General features: G+C 41.6%; 1 protein-coding gene across 1 annotated transcript in view; it reads right to left on the reverse strand.

The window, feature by feature from the left end:
- The window catches only part of NINJ2 (ninjurin 2), a 17,262-nt gene extending 6,207 nt beyond the window's left edge, over positions 1–11,055 (reverse strand). The window contains exon 1 of the mRNA XM_075210606.1: positions 10,930–11,055. Within this exon, the coding sequence (XP_075066707.1) occupies positions 10,930–11,031 (102 nt within the window). The 5' untranslated portion in view covers positions 11,032–11,055. The remainder of the gene's footprint in view (positions 1–10,929) is intronic.
- Positions 11,056–25,590: the final 14,535 nt, after the last annotated feature.

Below are 25,590 nucleotides of genomic sequence, written 5' to 3' on the forward strand. Positions count from 1 at the left end.
TGCATGGGGGCGTGGCTATAATATTAGACAGTGCTTGGCCCAACTCCCCATAATATACATGGGTAATGCTGCATGCACTACTGTTAGGTGCACACAACTCTCTCTTTTCAAGCAGAGCCGTGTGAAGCGGGGGCAGGGTCCAGCCACTTCAATTATACAGTGCCCCAGGCTCGGAGGGGGTTTCCAGGCACTAGAAATACCCCTCAGTTTGCCAATGAGGCCATCTTCAGGGTCATTAATATAACAAGACAGATTGAATAGGATGGAGATCAATACTGATCCCTGGGGTACGAACCTAATAAATTTAGTTCCAGTCTGAGTATGTTCCATTTACAACTACACTTTGTCTTCTGTAATTCCGAAAGATCTTTCTGCATGTACATACAAAGTCTCTTATCTTCATAGGGGTAATCTGACCTGGAATAAGTTGCGCAAACCAGTCCGTCAGATTCCAGACCAACGCCACGCAGATCTGCAACACACTTGAACTATTTAAATTTACAACATCATCATTGCAAACCATCCATGGTTCTCCTAATAGGAAAAATTTGACCGTGGAAGCGTTTGTCCAAGGTCACGTCATCGATATATCTGTCTTTGGGGAGGTTTTGTTTTTTTTTTCTCTGATTTATTTTAAAATACAATGGGATCATGGTCATATGCAACGCTGATGCCAAGACATACTTGTGCACCTCTCCGACTGCGACATGCCCCTGGAAAATTAACATAAGGTGATAATGCAGCAAAGAGGAACATGTTTGAACCCCTAAAAATGTAGTTCTGCGTTGTCTTTCTTATTGCCAATTGCGCTTACCTCCTGGTCTTTGGAAATCAATCTGCACCAACATTGCTGGATTGGCAATACCTGAGACAATACGCAACGTGGAAATGGTAAAACGGTCACATAAAAATCCAACCAACTTCCACTTCAGAACCACGTGAGAAGCACTGGGAAACTGGTTGACATTATCGATGTGTGTCAAAGATTTCTCTCACATGTGTTTCAAAACGCCAGGGAGTTTTAGATTAGTTTTGAAAAGCTGTATTTCCACTTTATTTGGCTCAAGTAAAAACTGCTTTATAGGGTCCCTGAGGGGAATGGAGCAGAGTGGCAAGGCAGCCATTCCTTTAGGCCACTTCTAGTCTATTGGGCATTCTGTCTAATTAACGGACTTCTGCTGTGACTCACATATAAAATGGTGTGGTGGCCTTCTAGCTGTGTCTCACGGACTGAAGAAAATCATGTAAACCTGAGTGAGAGACCTCTTCCTTCTTGTAATATATTGTGGGCCAGACGCAAGGTCCCACCATAGACAGGGAAATTCCGTTTCATTACAACCGAACAGTCCATTTCTAATAGGACGTACAACAAGCTATGGAAGTAAAAGGCGATTGTGAGAATCACTTTCACAAGATCCGTTACCCTGTATTTTGGAGGAACAAATGAGGCTGTTGTTTGCAAATAGGTTTGAAAATAGAGTTGTTTTATGGAAAATGTCTCCAGTGCAATGACACAAGGTCGCCCTTCGCCAGTTGCGTTACCAGATAATGGAAAAGGTTACAAACTGAAATGTATCATGTCTAACGTAGATAGGTTTAGACTGATCCAGAGACACTGAACGTGCATTATTAACACACTGCCCTATATGTGTCACAAGTTAAATTCTACCAGCTGCAAAGTTACAATTATCCACGGCAGGCGAATCTCAGCACCTTCTTCTGGATCCGAGTCCTTTGTTCTTTTTAACAAGACTGTAACCTGGAAATAGGAGGAGTGATTGATTCCGGGATAGGTGGCAGGTACCCCGGACAAAGGGCAGATACTGTCACCTTCCCTGGAGCTGGCTCACTCTGACCTCACCCACTGGGCACATGCCAGGCTGGTAGACGTGGTGCGCTGCGCAATACATGTGATTAATCACAGACTAATTATAACAATAATGTTAATGTGACTGCAGAAACCCGTCTGCACATGCACAAATGTGTTCACTGCCTGCTCTGCAAACATGTCAGCGTCCTATAACCACTTCCTTAAAACATCGTCAATCTGGGTGCAATCTGCAGGTGCCGCTGAATATATGGACATAGGATACTGTCCCCCCAACGTGACCTGACCACTGGACGTGATCATAATACAATTCTATTACACTATATACAGACATAGGACACTACACCCCCAACATGACCTGATCACTGGGCCTGATCATAATACAATTCTATTACACTCTATACAGACATAGGACACTACACCTCCAACATGACCTGACCACTGGACATGATCATAATACAATTCTATTACACTATATACAGACATAGGACACTACACCCCCAACATGACCTGACCACTGGACATGATCATAATACAATTCTATTACACTCTATACAGACATAGGACACTACACCCCCAACATGACCTGACCACTGGACATGCTCATAATACAATTCTATTACACTCTATACAGACATAGGACACTACACCCCCAACATGACCTGACCACTGGACATGCTCATAATACAATTCTATTACACTATATACAGACATAGGACACTACACCCCCAACATGACCTGACCACTGGACATGATCATAATACAATTCTATTACACTCTATACAGACATAGGACACTACACCCCAACATGACCTGACCACTGGACATGATCATAATACAATTCTATTACACTGTATACAGACATAGGACACTACACCCCAACATGACCTGACCACTGGACATGATCATAATACAATTCTATTACACTCTATACAGACATAGGACACTACACCCCAACATGACCTGACCACTGGACATGATCATAATACAATTCTATTACACTCTATACAGACATAGGACACTACACCTCCAACATGACCTGACCACTGGACATGATCATAATACAATTCTATTACACTCTATACAGACATAGGACACTACACCTCCACATGACCTGATCACTGGGCCTGATCATAATACAATTCTATTACACTCTATACAGACATAGGACACTACACCTCCAACATGACCTGACCACTGGACATGATCATAATACAATTCTATTACACTATATACAGACATAGGACACTACACCCCCAACATGACCTGATCACTGGGCCTGATCATAATACAATTCTATTACACTCTATACAGACATAGGACACTACACCCCCAACATGACCTGACCACTGGACATGATCATAGTACAATTATATTACACTCTATACAGACATAGGACACTACACCCCCAACATGACCTGACCACTGGACATGATCATAATACAATTCTATTACACTATATACAGACATAGGACACTACACCTCCAACATGACCTGACCACTGGACATGATCATAATACAATTCTATTACACTCTATACAGACATAGGACACTACACCCCCAACATGACCTGACCACTGGACATGATCATAATACAATTCTATTACACTCTATACAGACATAGGACACTACATCCCCAACATGACCTGACCACTGGACATGATCATAATACAATTCTATTACACTGTATACAGACATAGGACACTACACCCCAACATGACCTGACCACTGGACATGATCATAATACAATTCTATTACACTATATACAGACATAGGACACTACACCTCCAACATGACCTGACCACTGGACATGATCATAATACAATTCTATTATACTCTATACAGACATAGGACACTACACCCCCAACATGACCTGACCACTGGACATGATCATAATACAATTCTATTACACTCTATACAGACATAGGACACTACATCCCCAACATGACCTGACCACTGGACGTCATCATAATACAATTCTATTACACTGTATACAGACATAGGACACTACACCTCCAACATGACCTGACCACTGGACATGATCATAATACAATTCTATTACACTGTTGTAACGGATTACTGGATACACTACTAATCTTGATTAGCGCTGGCTTACCTGAGGTGCGGAGTCTAACGATCTCCCCGGTATTCACCAAGAACCGCCGCAAGACGGGATGGGCTTTGCTGCCAGGAGCCGCAGGTCGCGGTCCTCAGGTTTACCTCAAGATGTAGTACAGCGGATAGGAGCAGGATGAGAATAGTCGGACACGCCGGGTTGGTACACAGGTAGGGAATGCAGACAGAATCGGGAGACAATCTCGGAGTCAATCAAACCGGGTCAGTACACGGGTCACCAGAACAGATGCGAAGTCAGCTAGCCGGATCGGTACACAGAAATGGCAGATAAACGTATAGAGGAAGGAGCGTCAGACAATCCGGGTCAGGAGCACAGGCAATCAGGGAGGTCAGCAAGCCGGGTCGGTACACAGGGGAAACAGAATCCAGAAGGGTCAGCAAGCCGGGTCGGTACACAGGAGATCAATACACACAGGGAGCAGGAACCAGGAGGACACAGGAATCAGGAACCAGGAACAGGTAAGTTGCACTGACACTCCTAAGTGTCAGAGCGCTGTTTAAATAGGAAGTCCCAGATTTGAATATACCACCCAGGTCTGGCGGACATGTGACCGCCGAACCCGGAAGTGTGGCTTCCGGGTCCGACGGAGCTGCGGGGGAGCGAGGAAAGGTAAGTATCGTTACAACTGTATACAGACATAGGACACTACACCCCCAACATGACCTGACCACTGGACATGCTCATAATACAATTCTATTACACTATATACAGACATAGGACACTACACCCCCAACATGACCTGATCACTGGGCCTGATCATAATACAATTCTATTACACTCTATACAGACATAGGACACTACACCTCCAACATGACCTGACCACTGGACATGATCATAATACAATTCTATTACACTATATACAGACATAGGACACTACACCCCCAACATGACCTGACCACTGGACATGATCATAATACAATTCTATTACACTCTATACAGACATAGGACACTACACCCCCAACATGACCTGACCACTGGACATGCTCATAATACAATTCTATTACACTCTATACAGACATAGGACACTACACCCCCAACATGACCTGACCACTGGACATGCTCATAATACAATTCTATTACACTATATACAGACATAGGACACTACACCCCCAACATGACCTGACCACTGGACATGATCATAATACAATTCTATTACACTCTATACAGACATAGGACACTACACCCCAACATGACCTGACCACTGGACATGATCATAATACAATTCTATTACACTGTATACAGACATAGGACACTACACCCCAACATGACCTGACCACTGGACATGATCATAATACAATTCTATTACACTCTATACAGACATAGGACACTACACCCCCAACATGACCTGACCACTGGACATGATCATAATACAATTCTATTACACTCTATACAGACATAGGACACTACACCTCCAACATGACCTGACCACTGGACATGATCATAATACAATTCTATTACACTCTATACAGACATAGGACACTACACCTCCAACATGACCTGATCACTGGGCCTGATCATAATACAATTCTATTACACTCTATACAGACATAGGACACTACACCTCCAACATGACCTGACCACTGGACATGATCATAATACAATTCTATTACACTATATACAGACATAGGACACTACACCCCCAACATGACCTGATCACTGGGCCTGATCATAATACAATTCTATTACACTCTATACAGACATAGGACACTACACCCCCAACATGACCTGACCACTGGACATGATCATAGTACAATTATATTACACTCTATACAGACATAGGACACTACACCCCCAACATGACCTGACCACTGGACATGATCATAATACAATTCTATTACACTATATACAGACATAGGACACTACACCTCCAACATGACCTGACCACTGGACATGATCATAATACAATTCTATTACACTCTATACAGACATAGGACACTACACCCCCAACATGACCTGACCACTGGACATGATCATAATACAATTCTATTACACTCTATACAGACATAGGACACTACATCCCCAACATGACCTGACCACTGGACATGATCATAATACAATTCTATTACACTGTATACAGACATAGGACACTACACCCCAACATGACCTGACCACTGGACATGATCATAATACAATTCTATTACACTATATACAGACATAGGACACTACACCTCCAACATGACCTGACCACTGGACATGATCATAATACAATTCTATTATACTCTATACAGACATAGGACACTACACCCCCAACATGACCTGACCACTGGACATGATCATAATACAATTCTATTACACTCTATACAGACATAGGACACTACATCCCCAACATGACCTGACCACTGGACATGATCATAGTACAATTCTATTACACTGTATACAGACATAGGACACTACACCCCCAACATGACCTGACCACTGGACATGATCATAGTACAATTTTATTACACTGTATACAGACATAGGACACTACACCCTCAACATGACCTGACCACTGGACATGATCATAATACAATTCTATTACACTCTATACAGACATAGGACACTACACCCCAACATGACCTGACCACTGGACATGATCATAATACAAGTCTATTACACTGTATACAGACATAGGACACTACACCCCCAACATGACCTGACCACTGGACATGATCATAATACAATTCTATTACACTGTATACAGACATAGGACACTACACCCCAACATGACCTGACCACTGGACATGATCATAATACAAGTCTATTACACTCTATACAGACATAGGACACTACACCCCCAACATGACCTGACCACTGGACATGATCATAATACAATTCTATTACACTATATACAGACATAGGACACTACACCCCCAACATGACCTGATCACTGGACATGATCATAATACAATTCTATTACACTCTATACAAACATAGGACACTACACCCCCAACATGACCTGACCACTGGGCATGATCACAATACAATTCTATTACACTCTATACAGATATAGGACACTACACCCCAACATGACCTGACCACTGGACATGATCATAATACAATCCTATTACACTGTATACAGACATAGGACACTACACCTCCAACATGACCTGACCACTGGACATGATCATAATACAATTCTATTACACTGTATACAGACATAGGACACTACACCCCCAACATGACCTGACCACTGGACATGATCATAATACAATTCTATTACACTCTATACAAACATAGGACACTACACCCCCAACATGACCTGACCACTGGACATGATCATAATACAATTATATTACACTGTATACAGACATAGGACACTACACCCCCAACATGACCTGACCACTGGACATGATCATAATATAATTCTATTACACTCTATACAGACATAGGACACTACACCTCCAACATGACCTGATCACTGGACATGATCATAATACAATTCTATTACACTGTATACAGACATAGGACACTACACCCCCAACATGACCTGACCACTGGACATGATCATAGTACAAGTCTATTACACTCTATACAGACATAGGACACTATACCCCCAACTTGTCCTGACCACTGGACATGATCATAATACAATTCTATTACACTCTATACAGACATAGGACACTACACCCCCAACATGACCTGACCACTGGACATGATCATAATACAATTCTATTACACTCTATACAGACATAGGACACTACATCCCCAACATGACCTGACCACTGGACATGATCATAATACAATCCTATTACACTGTATACAGACATAGGACACTACACCTCCAACATGACCTGACCACTGGACATGATCATAATACAATTCTATTACACTGTATACAGACATAGGACACTACACCCCCAACATGACCTGACCACTGGACATGATCATAATACAATTCTATTACACTCTATACAAACATAGGACACTACACCCCCAACATGACCTGACCACTGGACATGATCATAATACAATTATATTACACTGTATACAGACATAGGACACTACACCCCCAACATGACCTGACCACTGGACATGATCATAATATAATTCTATTACACTCTATACAGACATAGGACACTACACCTCCAACATGACCTGATCACTGGACATGATCATAATACAATTCTATTACACTCTATACAAACATAGGACACTACACCCCCAACATGACCTGACCACTGGACATGATCATAATACAATTATATTACACTGTATACAGACATAGGACACTACACCCCCAACATGACCTGACCACTGGACATGATCATAATACAATTCTATTACACTGTATACAGACATAGGACACTACACCCCCAACATGACCTGACCACTGGACATGATCATAATACAATTCTATTACACTCTATACAAACATAGGACACTACACCCCCAACATGACCTGACCACTGGACATGATCATAATACAATTATATTACACTGTATACAGACATAGGACACTACACCCCCAACATGACCTGACCACTGGACATGATCATAATATAATTCTATTACACTCTATACAGACATAGGACACTACACCTCCAACATGACCAGACCACTGGACATGATCATAATACAACTCTATTACACTCTATACAGACATAGGACACTACACCTCCAACATGTCCTGACCACTGGACATGATCATAATACAATTCTATTACACTATATACAGACATAGGACATTGCACCTCCAACATGACCTGACCACTGGACATGATCATAATACAATTCTATTACACTATATACAGACATAGGACACTACACCCCCAACATGACCTGACTACTGGGCATGATCATAATACAATTCTATTACACTCTATACAGATATAAGACGCTATACAGTCCATCAGACCATTAACAATGAATTTACTCATAAAATAATTACAGCTATGTTTTTTTTGTTTCGTTGTATATAAAATATTGAATCATAGTTTCTTTCAAACATACAACTTTGGCCTCTGCAGTTACATATATTATGTGCAATCTCTTATTTGTCCCTGATGTGTTTTCCGTTTGACTCTTTCACTGGGGTGACTACATTTTAATGGTAATTTGTGATACGGAGAACAAGTTTCTTCTTCCCAGGAATTCCCTGGCTGTACCCTGGGAGGTGAACCGAGGTCATAGGAATCCTATAGAAGTCTTCCCTTGGTGAATGACTGATCCGCTCACTCCCACATCTGGTGCCGATTAGGAATTTTCTCTGCTTTGACATGCAGGACGGAAATGCCAGGGAGAGCAATATGGAAAGAGAGGGAGGTACAAGCAAAAAAAGGAAAATAAACACAATTCCTGCTGAGGAAATAATAAAAATTCCTTATAGTCATAATAAATCTCATGTATATGACTTATATATCCTAATGTGCATATAGATCAATACTATTTAATGCTCTTTCTTCATATTTCTCCAGTGTTTGATGTTTTCTTGCATGCAGTAAAGCAATATTCTGGCAGGGAGGGATAGATATGGAAAGCCACAGTACCAGGCCCTTCTAACAAAATAGGCCCAGAAAAATACCTAAATGTATTTATTTTTCAAAAGTTGTGTAAGTGTAACATTGTTATATGTTTCATAAAAAAATACATTTTGTATTGTTTTAATTATATTTATGTCTTTTTCCCTGACGCAGCTCCTATAGAGAGTGTTTTTCAATGTGGAGAGTTTTAGCCACAGACTAAAACTTGTCATAGACAGCAAAAGCAGCACTGACGTCTGATGGCTGTACAAACAAAATAACCCAAACACTTACAAAAAAAATTCTAATTAAAGACACATTTATTTCCGAGTTAATTAACAAATTTGATACTAGTTTTCTCTGCACTACATAATATATGGTGCTATGTAAAGGAATCTATTAATAATCTTACACATTTAAAACAGTTTGCAAAATAAAATCTATAAACACTATATGTAAAAGATCGCTAAACTCAAAAAATGTAAATTTGACATTGTTACTTTGATGTTATGACAACTCTACTAAAAAAGTAAAAGTTTTATAGCGTAATATGTCCCTAATTTCACATCTATATGGCAATGACGAAGATCATCAGATTAAACACAGGTCAAAAATCTGAAATTTCAGTCAGTTAGACTGCTGTAGTAGTATTGACTAGTACGGCCCCCCATGTTTGACTCCACCAATCTATGAAGTGTATTTCTGCAGAGCAAGTCTGAAAGCCTCTCCCTCCCACTCTGCCTGCTCAGATGAAAAGCACCTGCTTCGTAGCATGGCAACCTGGTATATACACTTCTTGTACTGTATGCATGTTATTCAGATAAATAAAGTACAGTCTTTTCTATATAATATACAAGTGATTCTAATACATGTATACATTCCTATAAATAATACTGGTACGTGCTGATGTCATCACTTCTAATACTATATCCCCATAATATAACGTAAGACCTTGGCACCATGGCGCCACAGCGGTTAGCATTGCTGTCTCACAGCGCTGTATACATGATCCCAACCAAGGACCTCTCTGTGTAAAGTTTGTATGTTCTCCCCGTGTTTGCGTGGGTTTCCTCTGCATGCTCCTGTTTCCTCCCACACTCCAAAAACATACTGGTAGTTTAATTGGCTACTAACAAAAATGAACACCCAACGGTGTTAGAGAAATTAGATTGCAAGCTCCGATGAGGCAGGAAACGACATATTCTCTGTACAACGCTGAGTAATATGATTAGTGTTATATAATAATATTTATCCTCGCGTCTTTATAAAAGCTTTCAGAACTTGCCATTCCGGACTTATAAAATGCCCATATGGCTTTTATTCTGCTCATTAACCCATTCATACCTGCATCACGCGTACTGGTCACACCAGGATTTAGGCTAAATGCACTTTTCTGATAGACATAGGAGATTCATGTGGGATCTTGGACAAATCTAAGCTGAGACATTCTACACCATGGTCCTAAATGCCCCTCCAGGGGTAGGAAGGGGCAACCATCTCCCTAATGCACCAGGTGTACTCACCTCCATGCTGATTCGTTCCCCCTCGGTACCCATTTCTCTCGGCTCCTGTGTTGCTGTGGCTGAGTCCTGTGGGTGGAGTAGCTGGACGCACACATGAACCATTCATCCAGCTGGAGTGGGACTGAGTCCACGGAGCAGGGAGCCCAAGGCGTAGAATAGATTCCTCATTGTCTGCCTGTGAAAGCGCTCAGATACTTAACACTTTCCCTGCAATCGCTGGATAAATCTGTGTTATCACACTGGGCTATAGCTAAACTGGAGGTGGGTTGTACAGATATAGAGAGCAGATGTTATATGGATGAGCTATATGTTCATATACCGCAGGAAGAGCTGAGATAGGTCATTCCTGGGCCTCTGGCGTGGCAAGCTGGGACTTGTAGTTCCACAAATTGTCTTTTTTTTTTTTTTTTTATATTATTACTGTTATATATTTAGAGAGGTATTCCACCTTTATATGACTTACATTTATTAACATACCCTCCTGAAACTTTTACTAGGTATGTTTATTGTCGTTTCAAGAGTCTTTCTGTGTTTTTCAGCCATGGTTTATATCATCGGGTAGACGTTTGGAGGAATATTTCCATTGACCTGGGATGGATCACAGCTGTAAGCTGCTCTGTGCCGTAACCAACATTCAATGGGAATAAACCACTGTGTCTGATGACTGTAACGGCACAAAGTACAGAAGGAGCTAGGAAGTAATGCAGTGTGTTTAGTAAAAGTTGAAGGAGGGTATTTGCAACCAATAAAGTCATTGGAAGGTGGAAAACCTAAACGTACTGGATGCTGTGTGTTCCCATCTTTATCTCTAACAAGGACGCACAGTGAGGCGAAGACTTCTGGAGGATGGCCTGGTGTCAAGAAAGTCAGCAAAGAAGCCTCTTATCTCCAGGAAAAACATCAGGGACAGAGTGATATTCTGCAAAAGGTACAGAGATTGGACTGCTGAGGACTGGAGTAAAGTCATTTTCGCTGATGAATTCCCTTTCAGACTGTTTGGGGCATCTGAAAAAACGCTTGTACGGAGAAGGAAAGGTGAGCGCTACCATCAGTCCTGTGTCATGCCAACAGTAAAGCATCCTGAGACCATTCATGTGTGGGGTTGCTTCTTAGCCAAGGGAGTGGGCTCACTCACAATTTTGCCTAAGAAGAACACAGCCATGAATAAAGAATGGTACCAAAACATTCTCCAAGAGCAACTTCTCCCAACCACCCGAAAACAGTTTGGTGATGAACAATCACTTTTCCAGCATGATGGAGCACCTTGCCATAAGGCAAAAGAGATAATTAAGTGGCTCGGGTATCAAAACATCAAAATTTTAGGTCCATGGCCAGGAAACTCCCTAGACCTTAATCACATTGAGAACTTGTGGTCAATCCTCAAGAGGCGTGTGGACAAACAAAAACACACAAATTCTGACAAACTCCAAGCACTGATTAGGAAATAATGGGCGGCCATCAGTCAGTATGTGACCCAGAAGTTGACTGACAGCTGCCAGGGCGAATTGCAGAGGTCTTCAAAAATAAGGGTCAACACTGCAAATACTGACTCTTTACATAAACTTAATGTAATTGTCAATAAAAGCCTTTGACACTTATGAAATGCTTGTAATGTTACATCAGTATACCATAGCAACATCTGACAAAATGGTCTAAAAACACTGAAGCAACAAACTTTGTGAAAACCAATACTTGTGTCATTCTCCAAACTTTTGGCCGTGACTGTAGTTACATTCTCTTGAAGGCGCGAAAACATGCACAAAATCTGGATGCATTTTTGACATATTTGTTTCTTACTTGCCAGCTTCAAAGTATTTAAAACACCAATGAACCCTAGTCTCAACAATCATGCCAAGAGATTTGTAACACACTTTAATGGGAGCAAAAATGGACCATGGCCAAATCTCCAAATTCAATCAACTAACAAATAATATTATGTCGTTCGAGAGGCTTCTAGCACAATACATTGTCCTCTCAAATGAAGAATTTATGGGTATTTTTGCAAAGCCCTAACTGGTATAAAATGATGCTTTTTCAGCACTTGTGACTATCACTATCACAATGTCAAGTTTACTGTATTGACTGTCAGTAACTTTATAGAGAACGATGACTTACCTCCATCCAAGGAGTTGGATTAGTCAAACACATGACATTATGGACCTGAATGACAGTTTATATGATAATAAAACTTTTGAATCTCTCTTATTCCTTTTTATTGTGAATCCAAAGTACATCTCAAATCACAATTAAGCATCAATTACTTTTTTACCACCAAGCAATAAGCTCACGAAAATTGTGCTCAGAGAACCCCACATTGCTAAGCCCACTGTGCAAATGAAAGAACAATGCTAGTGCAAGAGGTAACGAAGCACAAAAAAGTAATGGTGGTACATCATCTATTTATTTATATAGCGCCACTAATTCCGCAGCGCTGTACAGAGAACTCATTCACATCAGTCCGTGACCCATTGGAGCTTACAATCTAAATCCCCTAATATACACAGACACAGACAGACAGAGAGAGAGACTAAGGGTAATTTAGTAGCAGCCAATAAACCTACTAGTATGTTTTTGGACTGTGGGAGGAAACCGGAGTACCTGGAGGAAACCCACACAAACACAGGGAGAACATACAAACCTCCTACATGGTCGGGAATCTAACTCATGACCCCAATACTGTGAGGCAAAAGTGCTAACCACTAAGCCACCGTGCTGCCCAATCATCTTCATCCATCTTATTTAGGAATAAATAAAATGTAATGGGTGGCTAACATTTGTCAGTTGTGCTCAATGCAAAGCAATCTGTGTTTGTAGATCCTGGTGACATCTCACTCTGATAAAATTAAATTTATTGCATCTTCCATTTCACCCTACAGCGTTTCTCTTGATTTTAGTAACCTCATTAGAGAATTAGTTCCCAGAGATGACACTCTAACTGATTCGGATGGCCAGTCAATCTCCGACTCTCCTGCTGCTGCCCTCCATTGGTCCTACTCAGACACATTGTGATCTCAGCTCCCTCAGTACTCTGGGGTGGACAGACATGCTCTACTCCCTGGCAAGTCAGACTGACAACCCCTGGCTTGGCTGCATCTCGGGCAAATGCCCAACTAGGACTAAAAAGCAACGCTTTGATGTGTACCACTCCAGTCCCTCCACATGTCTGCATGAATCTGAAGTGGGAAAAATGTAAACAGGATCATTTTTGAAAAAAGAAAACTAAAAACAAAAAACAAAAAAATATTTTAAAAAAACTAAAAATGTGTGGAGGTGAAATCGATGACTCAGGTGCTAGAGCCAAAGAGTAAATGAGATATATTCCTTTTGCGTCCAGCGGAATATGTTACTTTTTGCAGTAATCTTGCAATGCGAGTGTGCCAAGTTTGTGGTTGGTTGGGATACAGGCAATGTAGTTTGACAGGATTCACCTTATCTAGAGCAGGTGACATTGCTCAGGAAACCAGAGTTTAGGGAGGATAAGAGGCAGAATGAAAATCCTGATTTAGTCTTTGACAGGTTTAAAAGGAGGTGGGGTGGGGATAAAGACATTTAGCAGGTCAGTAGGTTATGGTGGGAAGAAAGTGGGAAAGCTGAGTTAGATAATTTACTGAAGCTCCTGTGTCTTGCCAAAATGAGATTGAGATTGTGTCCAATGTGGAGGTTCTTGAGCTTTGTGATTTAAGATGAGGTGGTGACATAGATAAGCTTAATAACTGCAGCACTGATGGGGTTATCAAAGGTGATGTTGAAGTCACCAAGGATGTCAGAGGAGAGGGTTTGTGGAATACTGGAATTATAATTGTACATATGCAGTTTTATTCATAAATGCTTCATATGTAGACATGTGTTGTGCTCACCTCCCCTAAAACCACCAGGATCCAGGAAGCCTCTGGGTGGGGTGCCTGCAAAAAGCAGGGTGACACTGAGCTCTACCACTACAATTCTGGTAGTAATGCAGTAGTCCCAAGACGTCAGTAGGGAACCTCGATATCAGCTCCTAGATAGCTCTCTTTAGGATTTTTTAGTATAGTTGACTAATATATTTCATAGTTTGATTTTGCGAGAATCTGTCTAAGGGGAAGATTATTCACCCAAGTCACATTACCAGGAGAGGGGACATGAACTGTACCAGCCCCAGGGTCACTCCATAAGGGCAGGCACAGGTCAAAGTGCAGAAGATTGACCCAGTTTTGTGACATTCCTGCTCGCAAGCTGACAATCTATAGGAAAATAGGAGTTTGATACATGAGGTTATGTGCCAGAGATTGCATTTTAGTCCAGTAAGAGTATATAGTCATCGAAGGATTCCAACTGAAGGGCTACAAGGGGGATGCTACCTAAGTAGCGGGCTTGGCCAAAAGTGGATTATACGTTTATAATGCACTAAAACTAATTGTTACATTGGTTTGTGTAATTATTTAGCGGAACAGGCAGCAGAGCGTTTAATCCCCAGCTCAGCTGATAAGGTTAAAAACAGGTATTTCAGGTTGCTGGTAATAGAGTAAGTAGAAAGGGATATGAGGAATTGCTTTGTATTTCTGCTATGTGTCTCAGAGTGTGTTAAATGTGAGATGGGTCCTGGAAAATACTAAATATAGCAACTTCAACCTTAGTGAGAATGTAACGCCTGCGTGAGAGAGGCCAGGTACACCGCGTACTGCTGATATGGAGTGTTAGCCGGCGTCAGAGGCCTTATAGGTGGAATGGATGTTCCTGAGGATCTTATCGTAAATACACGTTCCTTAATAGTCTAATGATTAAACATTTAAGACCTATTTAATCTTTAATCATTTGTAAGATATACTCCATACTTGCCAACCTTTGCATAGCTAATTCCGGGTGATCCCGGGCAGGGGGCGTGGTTGGAGAGCGGTAGGGGGCGAGGCGCGGTAAATCGATTCATTTTGGCCCCGCCTCCGCTACAAAAACGTCATCTTGTCATGGGGCGGGGCCAAAATGAAACGATTCACCACAAATCGCGTCATTATGGCAAATAAATTCCAGTATGCGGGATACTTGCCTACCCGGATTTCGGGAGTCTCCCGGACATTCCGGGAGAGTTAGCAAGTATGCTATACTCTCTATTAGAGTGTATCTAGCACTTATCTTTTTTGCAGATTTTCATACCTTCAGTGGGTCTGTCGTACTGTAAGCATGGACTCTAAGTATGGCCCGCTCCCACCACTGCGCCATTGTGTCGCTATCAACACTTTCAACAGAGTAATGCAAAATCGTTTTACGCTACTTAGTGCAAACCTGATGATGATTGGTTGGTAACCAGGCCGTGGGGGTGGGTATTACCTAGAGGTCTTATTAAGACTTCCACTGGATATACTGATTCATCAAGGAATGCAAAACGAACGTAATGTGCGCTTAAAAAAAAAATGTCTGTTGATGAATAGGGCTCTGCTCTAAGAGACAATACACTGCAGGATACATACAATACATATGTGGAATACACAGAAAAAAACTATTCATTAATTGTCACCTGTTAACAATATAAAAATATATAATTAATAGCAAAACATTAAAAAAAAAGGTTTTATTTTCTTTTTTATTTTCACCAGAAAATTTATCAGGATGTTATTAATGTCTACTGTACATAAAGTGCAATTTTACAGTTGCAGCTGATTGCAAACACATGTTCTAGCTGTATACACATCCGGCATCACTAGCAGTCGGCACCTACTCCTGACCTGTAGCTGGAGCAAGTGATACGGCAGAAGATCACGTACCTGAGAGATGCCCAAACCTTGAATCGGATGCTGCTGCGTGCACCTGAGCTTGGCACGCCCTTACTGTACACTGACTATGTGCATACGACCAGTCCCTTCCTCGGGTGTAGTAAGGGTCCATTGCGCTCGAAAATGAATTGGACGTTGCTCAGTTCACTGTCGTAGGTTCCCGTTCTGGGAAGTGCAAAATCCTGCACATATCTGCATTGTTTTAAGTTCTAACATTAAAAGTCCTCCAGACTTATGTGTTACCATATGTGTTTTAACTTTTTACTTTGTTGAAAACCATTATTATTCGGGCACATTGCTCAGTCCTGGTTTATATGTTGATGTGTTGGAAGATGTGTCACGGCTGTCAGGTCACATTATACATGTGGGGTATTTGACACACATATGGTATATTTACAAATGGAGATATTCAGTAACTGACCGCCAGTAGCATGCTCTCGTCAATTGTGCAGCCTCTGTGCTAATGGACAGTGATTGCATAAGGTGACAACAGGCCTAGGGATTGATCTAAGTCCTTTTGAAAAGAGTTAGTAAAAAGAACATGAATAAGTTCTTGAAGAAGAGATTTCTGGGAAATGTCATCTGCAGAGCATCCCGCAGAACCAATGTTTATCCGGTGGGTCTACGGAGCATGAAACCAGCCAGTCAGGGCTGTTCCTCTCATGGGGTAAAAGCGTGTACCTCGGGAGGCAACATTTCATGTATAGCAGGTAAGAGATTCTCACCTACTGACCTCCAGTTTGAGTCTCCTCCTGCACCGCCAGTCCCCTCCCTACTTATCGTTTATTGCAGGAGGGAGAGAAGTGTGAAATCAATCGCCTGAGCTTCCTCCTTGCATTAGCAACACAGTGACTGCATAGGCAAACCGAGGGGGTTTTCCTAGTGCCTGGAAACCCACCTCCAAGCCTGGGACACTGTATAATTGAGGCGGCCGGACCCTGCCCCCGCTTCACACGGCTCTGCTCGAAAAGGGAGAGCTGCGTGCACCTAACAGTAGTGCAAGCGGCACTGCCCATGTACATTATGGGGATAGGAAGAGTTGGAGAGCAGCCAATCACTGTCTAATATTATAGCCACGCCCCCATGCATGCTGGTCGCGCCCACTGGCGGAGTGACGTGGACACCCCCCTCTGCAAATCCTGCGTTTGCCCCTGGACTAAGAGCGTGAGCAGAGGAATGCAGGGGGAATAATAATTAAAAATTATAAAGCAGGTACATTTTGGCACATGGAGGTAGATTTTTTTGCATGGCAGATACATATGTGGTTTGCAGCCTCTCCCCATCCAGAAACACAGGCCCAATTGCAACTCCTTTTACTATGCCCCATGTTAATGTACAGGAGGAAGCTCAGGTGATTGGTGTCACACTGCTCTCCCTCCTCCAATCAGTATTTGAGGAGCACAGTGATTGGTGCAGGGGTTTAAGGAGTGGATCTTGGTGGGAGTGAGTGACACTGTAATTCCCACATGCAATGATACAGACTAATAGCTAAAGACTGTTTCACCCTTATTGGTACCCATCACAAGTATAAGGGTTCTCAGCGCAGCATGTGACACACTATAGAGCTAGCTGCAGTGAAACAATTCAAAGGTTAGGAAGTGTTTTAAACAACTCCCTATATATAGTATAAAGGTAAATAAGCTCGCACTCTTCAGGAGAAGAGGCTTCTGGGAAATGCCAGTTTGTAGGTAGGTCAATGCTATCCGCCATTTCTGAAAAACCGTCTGTCAATAGCTGGGAATATTTTCTCAGCTCTGAATAACAAGTGGTGAGTAAAGCACTGACCTGAGAGGTCGATCATGAATATTACGTTTCCATGAACCTGATTAAACCAACTGTCTCTTTGGATCAACTAAGTTGGAAGTCAGACCAATTTGGTTGCACACAACCAAATTGTCTGATTACATCTGACTATCTGTGGGCAATTTAAGATTAATGAGACTATAAGCATAACAATTTGACTAGTTATATCTCAACTGCTTAATGAACGATCATATCGGATATTTTAATGAGGGGGGAGGGGGGGGCAAACAATCTGATTTGAATTGACCATTTCATTCCAGAATTTGATTGCACAGGTGAACAATTTTGGTTGCCCCAGATCTAATTAATGTATGAGTTAGAATTTATTTAAAATATAGCATGAATGCAAAACTCTGCACAGAGGATACAAACGGACAAACAACTTCTTTAGTAGAGTCTTCACATTACTGCTCTCCCTTAGGCTCTAATATTGCTGAAATTCCTAAACAGTACAGGAAGTATGACTCATGACCGTACTAGAAAGTCAGAGAGCACTTGAGATGTGAGTGAGGGTATTGCTTAAGACTAGATGACTGGAAGAGCTCTCGGTGTAGAGAAACTATGGCTGAAATTCTATGTTTATAAAACATTACACGCCTCACTGACCTTTAGTTATCAGAACAATTCCATTCACTCTTTTAGGAAATCATGTATTAGATTCGCTTCCTTGCTCCCTGCATGTTTCTGTGTTACTGAAAAAACATTGGATTGCACAAGTTTTACACAAGTTTTTTATACTGCCCTAACGGCATCTTCACTGTATGCGTCAGACTGATTACATGTAGGCACTTCCTATGTAAAATCAGCTCAAAGCTTTCTCATGGGACCTTATTTCACAGGGTTTGTTATTTATTATTCGAGGGAGATCTTAACAGAAGGCCCCCACCCAGCTTAAGTACCCGCACATGCTATAATTTTGACTAAAACTGCCCACACACCACATCAGTCATGGGCCAAAGCAGACCACCAATCCTGATCAACATATGGACTTATGGCACATTGACCAGGACGGATGGTAAATCTGGTTGGATTACGAAGGCATCTGTACTTGGAGAGCCTCTATCCTGCCTCGGACAGGCGTTTTCAAATTGGTAGCTGGGTTGTCAAAGTCCCGTTGGTTTAAACTGTTGATGTGGTCACACACGTGTATATACTTGTACGGCCAAATGTGGCAGAGATCCTGCTCCTGGGCCGTTGAGTCAATAGAAATCCCTCCATATGGATATTTTTGCAGCCGCGTGGACCTGAGAGTATATGGAGAAGATGTAGGTTTGCCAATTGATGGGATTCCAGATGTACACCACACAGCTCCAAAACCGCACCATAATATCTCACTTTTATTGTTACTTTATTTCCTATGGTTGGAATGAGTACAGAACACAGACAATGGATGAATCAAAAGATCCCTGAGCCCTAAAGGATCCTGTAGCTGCTTTCTTCCTCACTAATCATGATCGTTCTTGCCAAGCGGCATCATGCAGGTTGCGGCAATTTGTATTAGTTATCATTAAAAAAATGATGACATTTTATTTTTGGGATGGTGCTCATGTGACCCAGCAAACAATCAAACTCTTCCTGTTGGCTCTCCCCGGTACCCGTGGCAGCCATTGAGTTCCATGACTTGTAGGTGCCGCGCTCCGACACTACAATGATTCACTGGATCACCGATTGTCACCTCCTGCATTGGCCAATGATGAAAGCACTGAGGGTGGAGATAGAAGTACTGGGGAAGGTTTCGATTCCTCGTATTTCTATTTCAGCCTTTACCGACTCCTCAGAATACAGAGAAGTTGAGCAGTGTCACGAACGCCAAACCTGTCCCAGATGACTGACGTCACCTTAGTCACTTAGCAGTGAATACAACTTTTCTGCCCCCACAAAGGGTTTATTATGGTGTCCTTACGTTCACCACAACCACTTATTAATGTTTCACACTTAAATCATATACACATGTAGCATGAGCCTCCCTGGGCTTCATAAATTCACAAAGAATCACGAAGAATACGCTAGATAAAATTTATTTAATCTGAAAAATGTTTCCAAGGCTTAGTTACAAAAAACAAACAAGACATACAATATGTTGCACAAATAAGCTTCAGAAAATAAAATAGGAAATAAAATCAGAGTCACTACTTACTAGTTAAGACCTGAGGATAAATGTATCATGCTGAGAGTTTAGCGGCGGGTTAGAAAAGTGGAGATGTTGCCTATAGCAACCAATCAGATTCTAGCTATCATTTTGTAGAATGTACTAAATAAATGATAGCTAGAATCTGATTGGTTTTTCAAACCCGCCGGAAAACTCTCAGCTTGATACATATACCTCCTGGTGTGTGAGGGAACATAATTGAGAAATATAGGACATTTCAGTCTTGATAGAACCCCTCATGAAAATGCACATGTTATTGTCTAAGTCAGAAGATTCTAAACCTTTCTCCACATGGCTCTCACCCCCCACCTTTGGAGTTTAGTTGTCAATAAGGACAGATTGATATCCCAAATGTCACAGGACTTTCGAAGCAAAGCACATGTTGAGATTACATTACAAGGTTACATAAAATATTCACATTGTCCTATATGAATTCAACAGAAAATAACAATCAGTCATTAGATATACTACATAATCGTCACAAGCGGTAATCCTGTTATTCACTGAGGGGGAGTTTTAATGACTGGAGACCAAGATAGATGACCTCATTTTATTATACCCACTGTTTGGTGTGGACTCAGCAAAGGATGGTCACCTCGGGCATCTTCCGGGCCTGATACAGCCCTGCAGACAATTTGAACAAAACATCTCCATGACCACTGTCTCACCATGTATACGGTCTTTATCTCACCACATTAGCTGCGGCCCATTGGGTCTTACCGTTTGGTTTGAGCAGCAAAAGGCCTGATGTGTTTTATTTAGCCACCTAACATGCGTGACCAAATTAGAAATGGACCGGATCTGCCTAAAAATGGCCACCTTCAGAGAGGATCAAGTCAATAACTCTATAGAAAGAAGGGGAGAAGTCAACATTGAAATTAAAAATTTATTAACAAACCATGAAATAACTGACTTACACCTAAGATAATGTCAAGGTGCTTACATTACTGTATTTGGTGTATGTACCCAGTACCAGAAGCAAGAAGTAGTATCTGCTGTAGACCACGCATTTCACTGCCATCCTCACCACACGCATTTCAAATTCAATATCTTTTCTCAGTGACTCAAGTCAATAATAACCTTACCTCTCATCTGTTGGATGATATCTAGACGGGACAGGGTAAATTTGTGATGGGGTGGGGGTTAAACTATGAAGTGAGAAGCAAGTAACAAGTAACACTCACCCATAAAATAATAACTAGAATAATATATTTTTTATACATAAAAAGCATCTAAACTGAAAAGACATAATAAAGCAAAACAATAGCTTCAGAGATAAATGTCGATCTGAAGCTGAATAGACTCTCTGCAATTATCCAAATGACCTCCGCTGTCTATGATTACATTGTTGGTTAATTAGTTATCTTGTGTGAGTACATGGACTGTCTGAACTGTGCCCTGATAGAGGGTCTGTATCTTAGCTTCCAGTCTGTCTCTGCCTGTCTCTGCTTGGTTGACGATGAGGGTAAGGGTAGGGGGGGGGTGAGAATCTCTCAGCTGGGCAACTCTCCATCTCTGCCAGCTGTGCTGGGCACCCAGAGAAGAAAGAAGAGTCTGTTTAATGACTATTAGACAGCCTCTAGTGACACCTCCACTGCTTTCTAATCTTTGCAAATAGTGAGATCACTGAGTCACTGCTAGGGGGTTGTGGCTGATAAGAACTGATACCTTTGTGTTATGTCAAGACCGGACATAGTTTGTTAATGAATGAAGCATAGAACTAGGTCGGGAGATTTAAGTTTTATGTCCTGCAGGAAAACATTGAACTTCGCACTAAATTCTGGTTTTAATTCACAGTCCCAAATTGTTAGGAAGATGATTTGCAAACAATTTGGTATTACAAACATTCCCTGCCTTCTGGGGGGAAAAAGTAACATGTATTGAACTTCTCTCTGACCTATCTACTTGGGAGCTCCAGATTAGAGCCACCTGCCACAATGTTGCAGATCCCTGTGAAACATTTATCCCTTAAAGCTGCATAGAATATTATAAAATTTTGTTTTCGTTCAGAAAGATTATTAAACACGATGGCAAGTCATATTTTTAAAAACTGAAGGATATAAAGGTAAACAAAGAAAAATAAGTTGACTACATTTATAGAATATATAAATAAAATAAAATGATGAAATGATGTCCAGGCTTTGGGTACTTTTTTTAGCTGTTGATATACATAACATTTAAAGGACAAAACTGCACAAAAAAATAATATCACACCAAACAAAATGCTTGTGGACGTTCTGAGACGCGGAGAGCTTCAAGAAATATTTGGACAACTCGAAGTGAAAAATATGGGTTAAACATTTTTAGAGGTGTTGCATGCTGTGCAGAGGGTAACATGGCCTTTTGTATTTTGGGTACTGTTCTCAGGGCTGCAGATGACTACCTCACAGCGGCTGCTTCTTGGAGCCCCCCCCCCCCCCCCCGCGAAACCATGGCAGAAGCAGGATCTGCGTGCACAGCCTAGGGGCACAGATCCATTGGAAGCTGTGGATCCCAGGGCCATCTTAACAACATTAGAGGCCCACCCTCACGTCCGATTCCATTGTTCCTCATTGGAAGAACACATTCCCAAGCGCACCCAGCAATGATAATAATATCACTTACAGTTGATCGTGGAATATTCAGCAGGGATGAAATTTCACGAACTGTCTTATTACAAAGGTGTCATCCTATCACAGTACCACGCTGGAAGTCACTGAGCTCTTCAGAACGACCCATTTTGCATCACAAATGTTTGCAAATGGAGACTGCATGGCTGGTGCTGGATGTTATACACCTCTGGCAACGGGTCTGATTGAAACACCTCAGTTCAATAATTAACAGGTGTGGCCAAATACTTTTGTCCATATAGTGTATCTATTTTAGTTCTTGTTTTAAAACAAAACACTGTACTTCATTGTTGTGATGGTTTCGGTATTTTATTTTGTACAACACAAAGAATTTAAACAAAATAAAAAGCTTAGAATTGTAGCAACAGCAATATTTTATAAAAGGAAACAGTTGTGCCTTAACCACATGAAAAAAAAGTTTATTCGTCAGTTGTATAATTGAACACTCGCTATAGGCCTATCTGAGAGATCTGGAGAATGTAGTTCTAATGTATCAAAAGTCCTGATTGACTTTTTGATAACAAACAATTCATGTTGCAACTTGCTCCACTGTACAGTAAATGTGAATAATCTGCAGGTCTGATCTATGTGACAAATGTCAAAGCAGAGTTTATATACATAGGAAAGAATGTTCTGCATCTAGTCTATTTCTCGACTAATTTGCATTTATTAATGAGTGGGAACCAGTATACCGCTTGAGCTGACAAGCGAGTATTAAAGGATTTTTCCACCTTAATATTACTTTCATTTATTGTCTTGTGCACTCACTTAACTTGTACTAAATACACTGCTTTTATGTCCTTCTGTATTTTCAGCCCCGTCATTATATCATCAGGCAGATAGGAAACACAGCAGCTTTATGGATCTAATGCAGAGAGCACAGAAGAGCTGAATTCTACCCCAAAACACTGAACATTGCTTAGTTGTTACATTATTCCCATGTTTTTTGAAGCGGGTTACTAGTGAGTGAGCAAACATAGGATCTGTCTTTAGGAGCATTTTATAAGTAAAGTGTTGAGCTAAGATTAATAGGAGGGATCCGTCAGTTTCTGTATTTTTAGACAATGGTATATATTCAGAGTGGATGGAAAAACGAATGTTCAAAAAACAAAACAAAACAGTACCTCCAGTATATTATCTTATCGTAGATTGTGTATACCGACTTGACCAAATTACGATACACGTGTCATGGAAAAAGCACCATATCTGGCCACCATTGATAAAGGCTGTATGTTACAAATATATACCCATCCCAATAGAAATCATCTCAACTCCCTATAACATTTTGCATTGCAGTGAAGGCCACAAAAAAGTGTTCATTTTTAATTTTTAAAAATTTTTTAAACATATACAATGAGATATCTATCTATCTATCTACCTACCTCTCTCTATCTCTCTCTCTATCTAGCTATCTAAAATGATCAGCCACAGCAATAAAACCACCTGTCAAATATTGTGTAGGCCCCTCTCATGCTGCCAGATCAGCTCTGACCCGTCGACTCTTGGACTCCACAAGACCTCTGAAGGTGTCCTGTGGTATCTGGCACCAAGACGTTGGCAGCAGATCCTTTAAGTCCTGTAAGTTGCCGGGTGGGGCCTCCATGGCTCGGACTTGTTTCTCCAGTACATCCTACAGACGGTCAATCGGGTTGAGATCTTGGGAATTTGGAGGCCAAGTCAACCCCTTGAACTCTTTGCCATGTTCCTCAAACCATTCTGGAACATTTTTGCAGTGTGGCAGGGCGCAATATCTTGCTGAAAGAGGCCACTACCATCAGGGGATACCGTTCCAATTAAGGGGTGTACTTGTTCTACAGCAATGTTTAGGTAGGTGGTATCAAAGTAACATTCACATGAATGCCAACATCCAAGGCACATTGCCCAGAACATCACACTGTCTCCGCCGGCTTACCTTCTTCCCTTAGTGCATCCTGGTTTCACCTCTTACCCTGGTAAACAACTCGCACGCACCCGGCCGTCCACATGATGTAAAAGAAAATGTCATTCATCCGACCAGGCCACCTTCTTACATGGTCCAGTTCTAGCACTGACGTGCTCATTGCATGTGCTTTTGGTGGTGGACAGGGCTCAGCATGGGCACTCGGTATGTGGATACGCAGCCCCATCCGCAGCAAACTGCAATACACTGTGTATCCCGACACCTCTCTATCACAACCAGCATTCGCTTGCTCAGCAATTTGTGCTACAGTAGCTCTTCTGTGGGATTGGACCAGACAGGCGCCTTCGCTCCCCACGCGCATCAATGGGCCTTGGACACCCATGACTGTCGCCGGTTCACTGGTTGCCCTTGCTTGGACCACTTTGGGTAGGTACTAACCACTGCATACCAGGAACA

Source organism: Mixophyes fleayi, chromosome 4 (assembly GCF_038048845.1).
Source record: "Mixophyes fleayi isolate aMixFle1 chromosome 4, aMixFle1.hap1, whole genome shotgun sequence".
Taxonomy (NCBI): Eukaryota; Metazoa; Chordata; class Amphibia; order Anura; family Limnodynastidae; genus Mixophyes; species Mixophyes fleayi.